This window comes from Stegostoma tigrinum, chromosome 35, assembly GCF_030684315.1.
Source record: "Stegostoma tigrinum isolate sSteTig4 chromosome 35, sSteTig4.hap1, whole genome shotgun sequence".
NCBI classification, from domain to species: Eukaryota; Metazoa; Chordata; class Chondrichthyes; order Orectolobiformes; family Stegostomatidae; genus Stegostoma; species Stegostoma tigrinum.
Genome location: NC_081388.1, coordinates 25,298,577 through 25,310,586, shown reverse-complemented (window position 1 = coordinate 25,310,586; position 12,010 = coordinate 25,298,577). Strand labels below are relative to the sequence as shown.

Genomic DNA, 12,010 nt, shown 5'->3' with positions numbered 1-12,010 from the left:
GCATTTAGACTGCTAGTTTCTATTTAGTGGACAGTTACTAAATAGAAACTATTTAGTGGACAGTTAGTGGAACCATTGGAAACAGACCTCCAAGAAATGTGCAAAAAAGACAGGTTTCTTTCTCCGTTATGGAGAGGTTTGCAGGGCAACAGTGACCTCCGTCTTTCCCTCTCTTTGGATAAAAGGCATTGCTCAAAGACTCAGAAAACTAAAAACTACTAATTCGATAAGACACCGCAATCTAAATGACCATCTGCCAAAAGCAAGGAATTTCATTCGTCCTGAGGCTGACGGCAATGTGATCTTGTTAACAGACAAAAGAACTAAGAACGTCACTTCTTTCCACCTTTGAGTTTTGGACTTTTGATTCATAAGACTTTATTTTTGCCTATTTTTCCACTGATAAAAACACTGCAGAGCTTTATCTCTAATCTTGCACAATTGTTATAGTAGTAATTAATAATCCATTTTACCAATTGTTAAAGACTAAGTACATTTTTGTGTTCATAAATGAAACCTGGTGAGTCTTTTTTAAGTCTCGCAAATAGTAAATAAAATTAGCATCTTGCAAATTCAATTGTACACTTTGAGGTAGTGGAGCTTGATCAACAGCACACTCCTCAGTGATGGTGCGAAAAGGTGTGGAGTGGACGGGGTGGGTGGGGAAGCAAGACAGGGTGATGTGAACACAAGATAACTACGTGAGCAACCCAGAAGGAACAAGCATACACAAAGAAAACCAAGTAAGAAGGCATGAACTCAAAAACAAGAACATGTAGGAGTAACTGAGAAACTGACTGAGATAGGGACTGAAAGGGATTATATAAAATAAGGAATTAATGAGGGGAGGCAGGGGCAGCTTGCAAGAGTGAGGATTAGAGTGTAAACCTGAGATTGGGAATGAACTGGGCACACATACACCCTCTCCAAATACTATCCACTTATTTGGTTGGGACAGCAAGAATACCCAAGCTGAAAGGCAACCTACTATTGTTCCTCACTCGTGTATAAATTCTCTCCAAGTCAATTTGGAGTGCATGCACCAGAGGCAAAATGCAAGGTAGCTATTAGTTAAAACCAGCTCCTGAGCTCAGTATAAGTCCTTCCTCGTTCCCTGGCAAAAAAACCAGTCTGTGCCACTCTGTAGCTTTATTTTGCTCTCCTGCTTGGTGCTTTTTATTGGCCATCTTTACGAATTAAAAATTATTGGATTTATTGTTCTGACATATTTCTTGGTGAGCAATTTATTTATATTTTCTTCATGTCCCAACTTCAATTTTAAGACTCATGTTTAAAGTTTTAGATTAGATTCCCTACAGTGTGGAAACAGGCCCTTTGGCCCAACAAGTCCACACTGCCCCTTACAGCATCCTACTCAGACCCATCTCCGTATAACCCACACACCCCTGAACACTACAGGCAATTTAGCATGGTCAATCTACCTAGCCTGCACATCTTTGGACTGTGGGAGGAAAGCAGAGCACCCAGAGGAAACCCATGCAGACACGGGAAGAATGTGCAAACTCCACACAGACAGTCACCCAAGGCTGGAATTGAACCCGGGTCCCTGGCGCTGTGAGGCTGCAGTGCTAACCACTGAGCCATTGTGCTGCCCACAAATGTTGTACCAAACTTAATCTTTCTGAAACTTGCTGTTGCACAATGGTAAAGCATGATAGGACACAAATTTAAGATTTTGGGAAAGAGATGCAAGCCTGGAACTTGCAAGATGGTGAAAGGTGAGAGGATGAGTGAATTCAAAAGGAATCTGGTTGGGCATCTGAGTTAGAAAGGCTCCCAGGGCTGAGAGTACCCATATGTGCCCACATGCCAACTTACTGGTGATTGCGTATACATTCACATCCACTGAAAGACAGAAAACCTACTCGTTAAAACTTCAACAGTGAGAAGTAAAAGCTCACACAACAAATAGAAGAATTCTAACTTTTTAATAACACAGCTGGGAACAGTCCAAAGGATTACAGCAGATTCCACATGAACTCAAATTATATACAGTCAGCAAAAAAGCAATATCTCAAAAACACCTTGAAGTAAAATCTAAGGGACTTGAGCATAGGTTACTGGTTTGCTGCTTCACAGGCATCAATCCAATCACTGTAAACATCCACCGGCTCCGACAGATCTGAGTAACAACAGTTAAAGAAAAGGCACGAGCAATGAGATTAACAGTGGTCATCTAAATATCACCAGGATTAACACTAAACTTCAAATGCACAGCCCTGATGGGTAGGAAGGTATACAGGCAACAAATTATGTGTGCACTCATCCACAGCTCCTTAAAAAGGTACCAAATTCCTTTCACTAACCTTTCAATCCAGTGCCCCCAGCAAGAGCTAATCTTACCAAATTTGCCACCCAGGGAGAATTAATCTCACCATTATCCCAACAGCAAAATCAACTTGTTTTTAAATCACCGAGATAATGGGAACTGCAGATCCTGGAGAATGCAAGATAACAAAGTGTGGAGCTGGATGGACACAGCAGGCCGAGCAGCATCTTAGGACCTTTGATTCTGCTTAGCTTTTGTGCTCCTAAGATGTTGCTCAGCCTGCTGTGTTCATCCAGCTCTACACTTTGTTATCTTGTTTCTATACAGTGCCTTTATTAGGAAAGATGACTGGAAGTCTGTTCAAAGAGGGAGGTTTTAAGGAGTGTATTAAAGAAGGAAAGAGAGGAAGAGAGATGGAAAGGTTTAAGAAGAACATTACTGCTTTGACAGATTAAGGCTCAGCTCCCAATGGTCCAAATCAAAGCTGCTTGAAAGAGACCAACGGTGAAGGACAGTGGATATATCAGAGAGTTATAGTGAAGAAAGAGATTACAGAGGCAGACCAGTGAAGTTACAGAAAGATTTGAAAGGCCAAGAATAAAAGGCTAAAAATATTGATCTTAGTAGGATCATAGGTCAGCACAACATCGTGGGCCAAAGGGCCTGTACTGTGTTGTAGAGTTCCGTGTTCTAATTCTTGAGGGCTATTTAATCTATTTTATGTAGTTCACTAAACATAGAAGATCAATGAACAGGATTCAATGTCACTTGTCAATGGACCTTCGATGATCTCAAGTACACAAAAAGACAAAAGTGAGAGGCCAGCCAAAAACAAGGTGGAATAGTCAAATATGGAGCAATTGGTGGCATGGATAACTGTATAAATCACAAGTGTATTAAGGCAGGAGCAGAGGTAGGTGATTTGACAGATGAAAAAAATGAACGTTCTTCATGATGGCACAGGTGTGTGGTTGGAAGACAATCAAGACAACTGAGATTGTGAAAAGCCTGGTTCAGCCTCAGGCAGCTGCAGGGAGGAGACAGATGGAGTTGGCAGCTTGGGAATACTTTGTAGAAGGAATTGAAGATAATGGTTTTCATCTTACCAATTTCTAGCTGAAGAAATTTCTGCTCATCTAGTAATGAATGTCAGCAAATTTAAGAGATGGTGGAGAAAACTAAGAAAGCAGTAGTGAGCTTGAGCTGGGAGTCATTAGCATGCATGTTTCCAGCAGATGTTGCCAAAGACTGCATGGAGATGAGAAGTGAGGAGGCCAAGAACAGATTCTTGGAGGGCACCACAGGTAACAGTGCATGAAGAAATTGGTGTGGATGATTATATATATAAATTAAAATCAGACAAAGACAACGCCATGCCAAAAGAAGATCTCACCAACCCCCATGCTGTAATGTCCATGGTCTCCACTACTGATCACTTGCATCTGCCACCTCTTCAACATAACACTCTTTTTCAGCAAACCTATGCACTCTCAAACAAGACATTCATCTGTGGCCTTAATGTAGAGGACTGCATAGTCACCTGCTTTGACTATAACTTGGCTCATTGAGTAACATTCGTCCAGTTGCCTTTTTACTACCATCACTGCGTAAAGCCATGTAATTAACAATACCCCCCAACAACACACACACAAACACACACAGGTCTGGTATAACACAGTGTGGAGCTGGAGAAGCACAGGAGGACAGACAGCTTCAGAGGAGCAGGCAAGTTGACGTTTCGGGTCAGGATGCTTCTTCAGAAATGGGGAAGGGAGCTCTGAAATAAAGAGAGCGGGGAGAGGTGGGGCTGGGAAAGGTAGGCAGGATGGTGATAGGTGAGTGCAGATAGGGAGTGGTGAAAATTAGTCAGTGAGGTGGGAGGAGCGGATAGGTGGAGAGAAGATGGACAGGTTGTGTCAGGTCAAGGAGGCGGAGATGAGAGTGAGGATTGGTCATGATGAGGCCAGGGGTGGGGAGATTTTGAAACTGGTAAAGTCCACATTGAGACCACTGGGTTGTAGGCTCCCAAGGTGGAAGATGAGGTGCTGCTCCTCCAGTTGGCAGGTGGTGTCATTGTGACACTGGAGGAGGCCCAAGATGGATATGTCACCCAGGGAGTGGGAGGGAGAATTGAAATGATTTGCGACTGAAAGGTGTTGTCGTTTGTCACGAGTTGAGTGTAGGTGCTCTGCAAAGCAGTCTCCGAGCCTTCACTTGGTCCCAGCAATGTAGAAGAGGCCATATCATCCACTGTTCCTGATGTGGCCTCCTCTACATTGCAGATGTACTCTATTTTGTTCAAAAAGCCCACAATTTGTAGACACAGTCAGTCAATGGGGCATTTTATAAATGCCTGCTTTGGAAATAAAACCAGTCTGACTCCAGGTTAGTGACACAGACAGATTCTAAACGACGCTCAACACCTAAAATGCACTGTCTGACCTGAGATGTCATCTCTTCGTATGAACTCATAAAACCTTTAGTTATCTTGCGGCAGTGACTTGAAAGAAATTCTGAGATGTGTATTTTAATCAATCGGAACCTGCATCTCCTTTCTAACTGATTAAAGATTTAACAGGAGGGAGCCTGCCAGCCAACTTAGGTTTGTTAAATACATTCGCATCAGTTTATATTATCTTTTACTTTTAACATTCTGTGTCTTTATGCCTCTCTCAGTACGCCTGAGGAAGCAGCAATACTCCAGAAGCTAGAGTTTTCAAATAAACCTGTTCAACTACAATCCAGCTCCATTGTGTTAAACATCTAAATCCACCTTCTGTTGAAACCTTATCAATATTTTGGTTGCTTCTAGATTACTCTCCACAAACTTCAGCTCACCCAGTATTTGCTGATGCCTGTATCCTATTCTCCATATGATCATCATATATTAGACACTGGTCTTCTCAATGGCTTTAATTTAAAACTGCATTTTAAAAAATCACTTCAAGGCCACATTCCACCCCATCTCAAATTTCTTCAGTGATACAGTCCCAACAAGCAGATGCCCCTACCATCTAGCCAAAGAATGTCATGCTCCTCCAATGCTCACTTATGTGCATCTCCACTACCCTATGCCTCACTTCTGCCAATTTTGGCTTCCGCTATCTCGACACATGCTCTACGGTTTTCTCTTGAATTCTTAACGCTGCCATAAAATCGAACGAATAAACTATCTCTGACTAAGCTTTTGGCCACACTTCCTGAAGTCTGCTCATTTCATTCCTTGGGATCTTATCTGTACCAAGTTGGTGTACGTTGTATGCTTGACACAAGAACTGTGAAACGTGGACATTAGGAAGAATGGATGAGGACAAGGTCAGACCAAATATATGCGCATGTTCCAGAATCTCTCCATAATCTGTTGTTTTTAAATGAAGGATACATGTTATTGGAGTTTGGAATTCTTCTAAACACACAGTGCAGGATATGATTCCTGTATTCCGCGCGCGGTCCCTGAAAAATGGGAGTGGGGAGGAAAAAATTAGAAACAGCTAAATTTTAACATGATACTCCACACTACCCTCTCAGAACCAAAGAGGTGGCTCCAATTAGTTCTCCCCACCCTGATTTGTTCAGCCCCAGGTTAAGGCATAACCTGTGAAATTTAAAGGATCACAGAAATAATACTTGCAGATAGCAAAGAACAGAATTCAGGAGACACAGCTCCACGCACACAAACCCCTCTGGTCAAGAAACTGGCAAAGTCTGTCAATTAATTTGTTCATTTATTTATTTCTTGGATGGTGCAATAAAGCGGATACTAACAGGTTTTCAAACTCCAACAATTTATGCTGTTATTTGTAGAAAGAAACAAAAACAGTATTTGTTAATGGTTAGCCTGTATTCTTTAATAAAAGCAGTAAAAATTTGAATTACTATAAGCAATATTTGCAGGAAAAGCTGTAAGCTTAGAGATCAGATAAGCCTGAGCCACTAAGCTTCTGTAGGTGCACCCTGGAACGGAAATTTGCATTAAAAGGTTTACAGTGCAACTTGGCATAATGGCCCCAAATTTTACATTGCACAGTAATTAACATGAAATGCAACTTCCTAATCTGATTATATATCCATTACTTAAACAGGGAAATGCGGCCTTTTGTGGTATTCAATATTTTAACCCTGCATGTAGAAGATAAAGGATCATGCTGTAGGGGTAACATTAGCATGGATTGAAGACTGCTGATGGGGGGAAAGGAGAGTGGGCGATTGGGCTAGACATAAAGAGACAGAGAAAGCGAGAAGGGAGAGAGAATACACACGAGGTTTGGGGGGTATGGGGATAATGACAGCAAGCAAGAAATGTAGTGTCCTAGAAAGTAGCAAAAGGCAACCAGTAGAATACAATAGTAAGGTAGCCAGAAACACAAAAACAGATTGTAAAGATATTTTATCAGTAATCGAAAAAGGAACAGAGTAGCTAACGTATATGTTGGTCCCTCTGAAACAGGTTGGAGATATTATCCTGTAGAATAGATAAATATATTTGCTCAATCTTTACAGAATATGCAAGTTTCCATCCAGAAATAAATGGGAACCAGGGGATAAAAAGGGTATGAATATTATGAAAATTAATATCAACAGGTAATTGTTGAGAAATTTAAGAGACTAAAACACAAAATATCCGAGGATCTACTTGTCTGTATCCTACGGTCTAAAAGAAATAGCTGCAGAGATAGTGAACATATTCGCTATGATTTTCCAAAATTCCTTCGGTTTGTGAGCAGTCCTATCACACTGCAAGTTGCAAATGTTACACTACTTTTCAAGAAAGAAGCACGATAGAAAACAATGCACTACAGGCAAATTAGCCTATCATCAAATGTTGTGAAATGCTAGAACCTATTGTTAAGGAAGCCTTAACAATGCACTTAGAAAAGCACAGAATGATTAGAATAGTTTAATACAGTTTTAGAAAAGGAAAATCCGGTTTGACAAAGTTTATATGATTTTTTTTCTTAGGATGTAACTCAGAAGATAGGTAAAAGGGGCCCAGTATTTGTAGAAGACATAGACTTCCAAAAAAGGACACAGAATAATGCGCAGCACATAATGCTTGAGGGGCAAGAGAAGAGATCATGGAATTGGGATATATTGTCATGGACAGAGAATTATAGAGAATTGCTTAATACTCCGGACAGTGAGTGGACATATGTAGGGCATTTTCAAGATGATATATAGTGAATAGTTGCATACCACAAGGGTCTGTGCTTGGGCCTCAGATTTTTACAATTTATACTAATGACTGAGATAAAGAATTATGTAACAAACCTTGGCTAATACATGCGAGTAGTTATAACACAAGTATTTCAAAATGGCATCAAAATGGCACACCATTAATACAAATGAAGTCTTGATTTGCTTGAATACTACAATGAACATGACATGAAATTTATCTAAAGGTGATCTAATTACACGAAATTTACCACCTAGACTAGGAAGTAATGCATCTGAGCGTGCTCATGATTCAAAGCTATGTGGAAAGGTAAGCTGTGGGGATGAAGAGTCTATAAAGAGATTCAGACAGAATAGATGTGTACAAAAATATAGAAGATTAATCATAACATTAAAAAAGTGTAAGTTATTCTTTTTGGTCTTGAGAATAGAAAAGCAGAATTCTTTCTAAAACATGTGAAACTTGTATTTCAAGGGAACTTGGGTGTGCAAAGTAAACAGGTTAGCACGCAATTAGGAAGACAAAATGGCATGTTGGCCTTCATTGCAAAGGAGATTTGCGCACAGGAAGAAAGAAATCTTGTGACAATTCTAAAGTGATTTGGTGAAACTATATCTGGAATACTGAGATGTGAGGCTGGATGAACACAGCAGGCCAAGCAGCATCTCAGGAGCACAAAAGCTGACGTTTCGGGCCTAGACCCTTCATCAGAGAGGGGGATGGGGGGAGGGAACTGGAATAAATAGGGAGAGAGGGGGAGGCGGACCGAAGATGGAGAGTAAAGAAGATAGGTGGAGAGGGTGTAGGTGGGGAGGTAGGGAGGGGATAGGTCAGTCCAGGGAAGACGGACAGGTCAAGGAGGTGGGATGAGGTTAGTAGGTAGCTGGGGGTGCGGCTTGGGGTGGGAGGAAGGGATGGGTGAGAGGAAGAACCGGTTAGGGAGGCAGAGACAGGTTGGACTGGTTTTGGGATGCAGTGGGTGGGGGGGAAGAGCTGGGCTGGTTGTGTGGTGCAGTGGGGGGAGGGGATGCACTGGGCTGGTTTAGGGATGCAGTAGGGGAAGGGGAGATTTTGAAACTGGTGAAGTCCACATTGATACCATATGGCTGCAGGGTTCCCAGGCGGAATATGAGTTGCTGTTCCTGCAACCTTCGGGTGGCATCATTGTGGCAGTGCAGGAGGCCCATGATGGACATGTCATCAAGAGAATGGGAGGGGGAGTGGAAATGGTTTGCGACTGGGAGGTGCAGTTGTTTGTTGCGAACCGAGCGGAGGTGTTCTGCAAAGCGGTCCCCAAGCCTCCGCTTGGTTTCCCCAATGTAGAGGAAGCCGCACCGGGTACAGTGGATGCAGTATACCACATTGGCAGATGTGCAGGTGAACCTCTGCTTAATGTGGAATGTCATCTTGGGGCCTGGGATGGGGGTGAGGGAGGAGGTGTGGGAACAAGTGTAGCATTTCCTGCGGTTGCAGGGGAAGGTGCCGGGTGTGGTGGGGTTGGAGGGCAGTGTGGAGCGAACAAGGGAGTCACGGAGAGAGTGGTCTCTCCGGAAAGCAGACAGGGGAGGAAAATGTCTTGGGTGGTGGGGTCGGATTGTAAATGGCGGAAGTGTCGGAGGATAATGCGTTGTATCCGGAGGTTGGTAGGGTGGTGTGTGAGAACGAGGGGGATCCTCTTGGGGCGGTTGTGGCGGGGGCGGGGTGTGAGGGATGTGTCGCGGGAAATGCGGGAGATGCGGTCAAGGGCGCTCTCAATCACCGTGGGGGCAAAGTTGCGGTCCTTAAAGAACTTGGACATCTGGGATGTGCGGGAGTGGAATGTCTTATCGTGGGAGCAGATGCGGCGGAGGCAGAGGAATTGGGAATAGGGGATGGAATTTTTGCAGGAGGGTGGGTGGGAGGAGGTGTATTCTAGGTAGCTGTGGGAGTCGGTGGGCTTGAAGTGGACATCAGTTACAAGCTGGTTGCCTGAGATGGAGACTGAGAGGTCCAGGAAGGTGAGGGATGTGCTGGAGATGGCCCAGGTGAACTGAAGGTTGGGGTGGAAGGTGTTGGTGAAGTGGATGAACTGTTCGAGCTCCTCTGGGGAGCAAGAGGCGGCGCCGATACAGTCATCAATGTACCGTAGGAAGTGGTGGGGTTTGGGGCCTGTGTAGGTGCGGAAGAGGGACTGTTCCACGTAACCTACAAAGAGGCAGGCATAGCTGGGGCCCATGCGGGTGCCCATGGCCAACCCCCAACCCCGCACGGCCCGTTTCTATCTCCTTCCCAAAATCCACAAACCTGCCTGCCCTGGTCGACCCATCGTCTCAGCCTGCTCCTGCCCCACCGAACTCATCTCCACCTATCTGGACTCCATTTTCTCCCCTTTGGTCCAGGAACTCCCCACCTATGTCCGTGACACCACCCACGCCCTCCACCTCCTCCAGGACTTCCAATTCCCTGGCCCCCAACACCTCATATTCACCATGGACGTCCAGTCCCTGTACACCTGCATTCCGCATGGAGATGGCCTCAAGGCCCTCCGCTTCTTCCTGTCCCGCAGGCCCGACCAGGCCCCCTCCACCGACACTCTCATCCGCCTAGCTGAACTCGTCCTCACACTCAACAACTTCTCTTTTGACTCCTCCCACTTCCTACAGACTAAGGGGGTGGCCATGGGCACCCGCATGGGCCCCAGCTATGCCTGCCTCTTTGTAGGTTACGTGGAACAGTCCCTCTTCCGCACCTACACAGGCCCCAAACCCCACCTCTTCCTCCGGTACATTGATGACTGTATCGGCGCCGCCTCTTGCTCCCCAGAGGAGCTCGAACAGTTCATCCACTTCACCAACACCTTCCACCCCAACCTTCAGTTCACCTGGGCCATCTCCAGCACATCCCTCACCTTCCTGGACCTCTCAGTCTCCATCTCAGGCAACCAGCTTGTAACTGATGTCCACTTCAAGCCCACCGACTCCCACAGCTACCTAGAATACACCTCCTCCCACCCACCCTCCTGCAAAAATTCCATCCCCTATTCCCAATTCCTCCGCCTCCGCCGCATCTGCTCCCACGATAAGACATTCCACTCCCGCACATCCCAGATGTCCAAGTTCTTTAAGGACCGCAACTTTCCCCCCACGGTGATTGAGAACGCCCTTGACCGCGTCTCCCGCATTTCCCGCGACACATCCCTCACACCCCGCCCCCGCCACAACCGCCCCAAGAGGATCCCCCTCGTTCTCACACACCACCCTACCAACCTCCGGATACAACGCATTATCCTCCGACACTTCCGCCATTTACAATCCGACCCCACCACCCAAGACATTTTTCCATCCCCTCCCCTGTCTGCTGTCCGGAGAGACCACTCTCTCCGTGACTCCCTTGTTCGCTCCACACTGCCCTCCAACCCCACCACACCCGGCACCTTCCCCTGCAACCGCAGGAAATGCTACACTTGTCCCCACACCTCCTCCCTCACCCCCATCCCAGGCCCCAAGATGACATTCCACATTAAGCAGAGGTTCACCTGCACATCTGCCAATGTGGTATACTGCATCCACTGTACCCGGTGCGGCTTCCTCTACATTGGGGAAACCAAGCGGAGGCTTGGGGACCGCTTTGCAGAACACCTCCGCTCAGTTCGCAACAAACAACTGCACCTCCCAGTCGCAAACCATTTCCACTCCCCCTCCCATTCTCTTGATGACATGTCCATCATGGGCCTCCTGCACTGCCACAATGATGCCACCCGAAGGTTGCAGGAACAGCAACTCATATTCCGCCTGGGAACCCTGCAGCCATATGGTATCAATGTGGACTTCACCAGTTTCAAAATCTCCCCTTCCCCTACTGCATCCCTAAACCAGCCCAGTGCATCCCCTCCCCCCACTGCACCACACAACCAGCCCAGCTCTTCCCCCCCACCCACTGCATCCCAAAACCAGTCCAACCTGTCTCTGCCTCCCTAACCGGTTCTTCCTCTCACCCATCCCTTCCTCCCACCCCAAGCCGCACCCCCAGCTACCTACTAACCTCATCCCACCTCCTTGACCTGTCCGTCTTCCCTGGACTGACCTATCCCCTCCCTACCTCCCCACCTACACCCTCTCCACCTATCTTCTTTACTCTCCATCTTCGGTCCGCCTCCCCCTCTCTCCCTATTTATTCCAGTTCCCTCCCCCCATCCCCCTCTCTGATGAAGGGTCTAGGCCCGAAACGTCAGCTTTTGTGCTCCTGAGATGCTGCTTGGCCTGCTGTGTTCATCCAGCCTCACATTTTATTATCTTGGAATCTCCAGCATCTGCAGTTCCCATTATCTCTGGAATACTGAGTGTAGTTTTGGTTTTAATATTTAAGAAAAGAAGTACCTGTACCTTTGTCCCCCTCCACCCACACATCAACGAATACAAGTCACGTTTGGACATCAAGCAGTTTTTCCACTGCCTTCATCTCCACACTTACTTCTCTAACCGTGAGCCTAACCCTCCCACCACTGACCCCTTCTCCCGCCTCCAACACAAGTCCTCCTCCTGGACACCATCCCCAGGCCTCCTACCCTC

General features: G+C 45.9%; 1 protein-coding gene across 4 annotated transcripts in view; it reads right to left on the bottom strand.

Moving 5' to 3' along the window:
• Window positions 1-1,930: 1,930 nt before the first annotated feature.
• The window catches only part of elof1 (elongation factor 1), a 32,428-nt gene continuing 22,348 nt past the window's right edge, over window positions 1,931-12,010 (bottom strand). For all 4 annotated transcript variants that reach the window (XM_048522076.1, XM_048522077.1, XM_059639937.1 and 1 more), the window contains 2 exons: window positions 5,673-5,743; window positions 1,931-2,143 (listed from right to left, as the gene is read on the bottom strand). In XM_048522076.1, coding sequence (XP_048378033.1) covers window positions 2,079-2,143; window positions 5,673-5,743 — 136 coding nt within the window. In that variant the 3' untranslated portion in view covers window positions 1,931-2,078. The remainder of the gene's footprint in view (window positions 2,144-5,672; window positions 5,744-12,010) is intronic.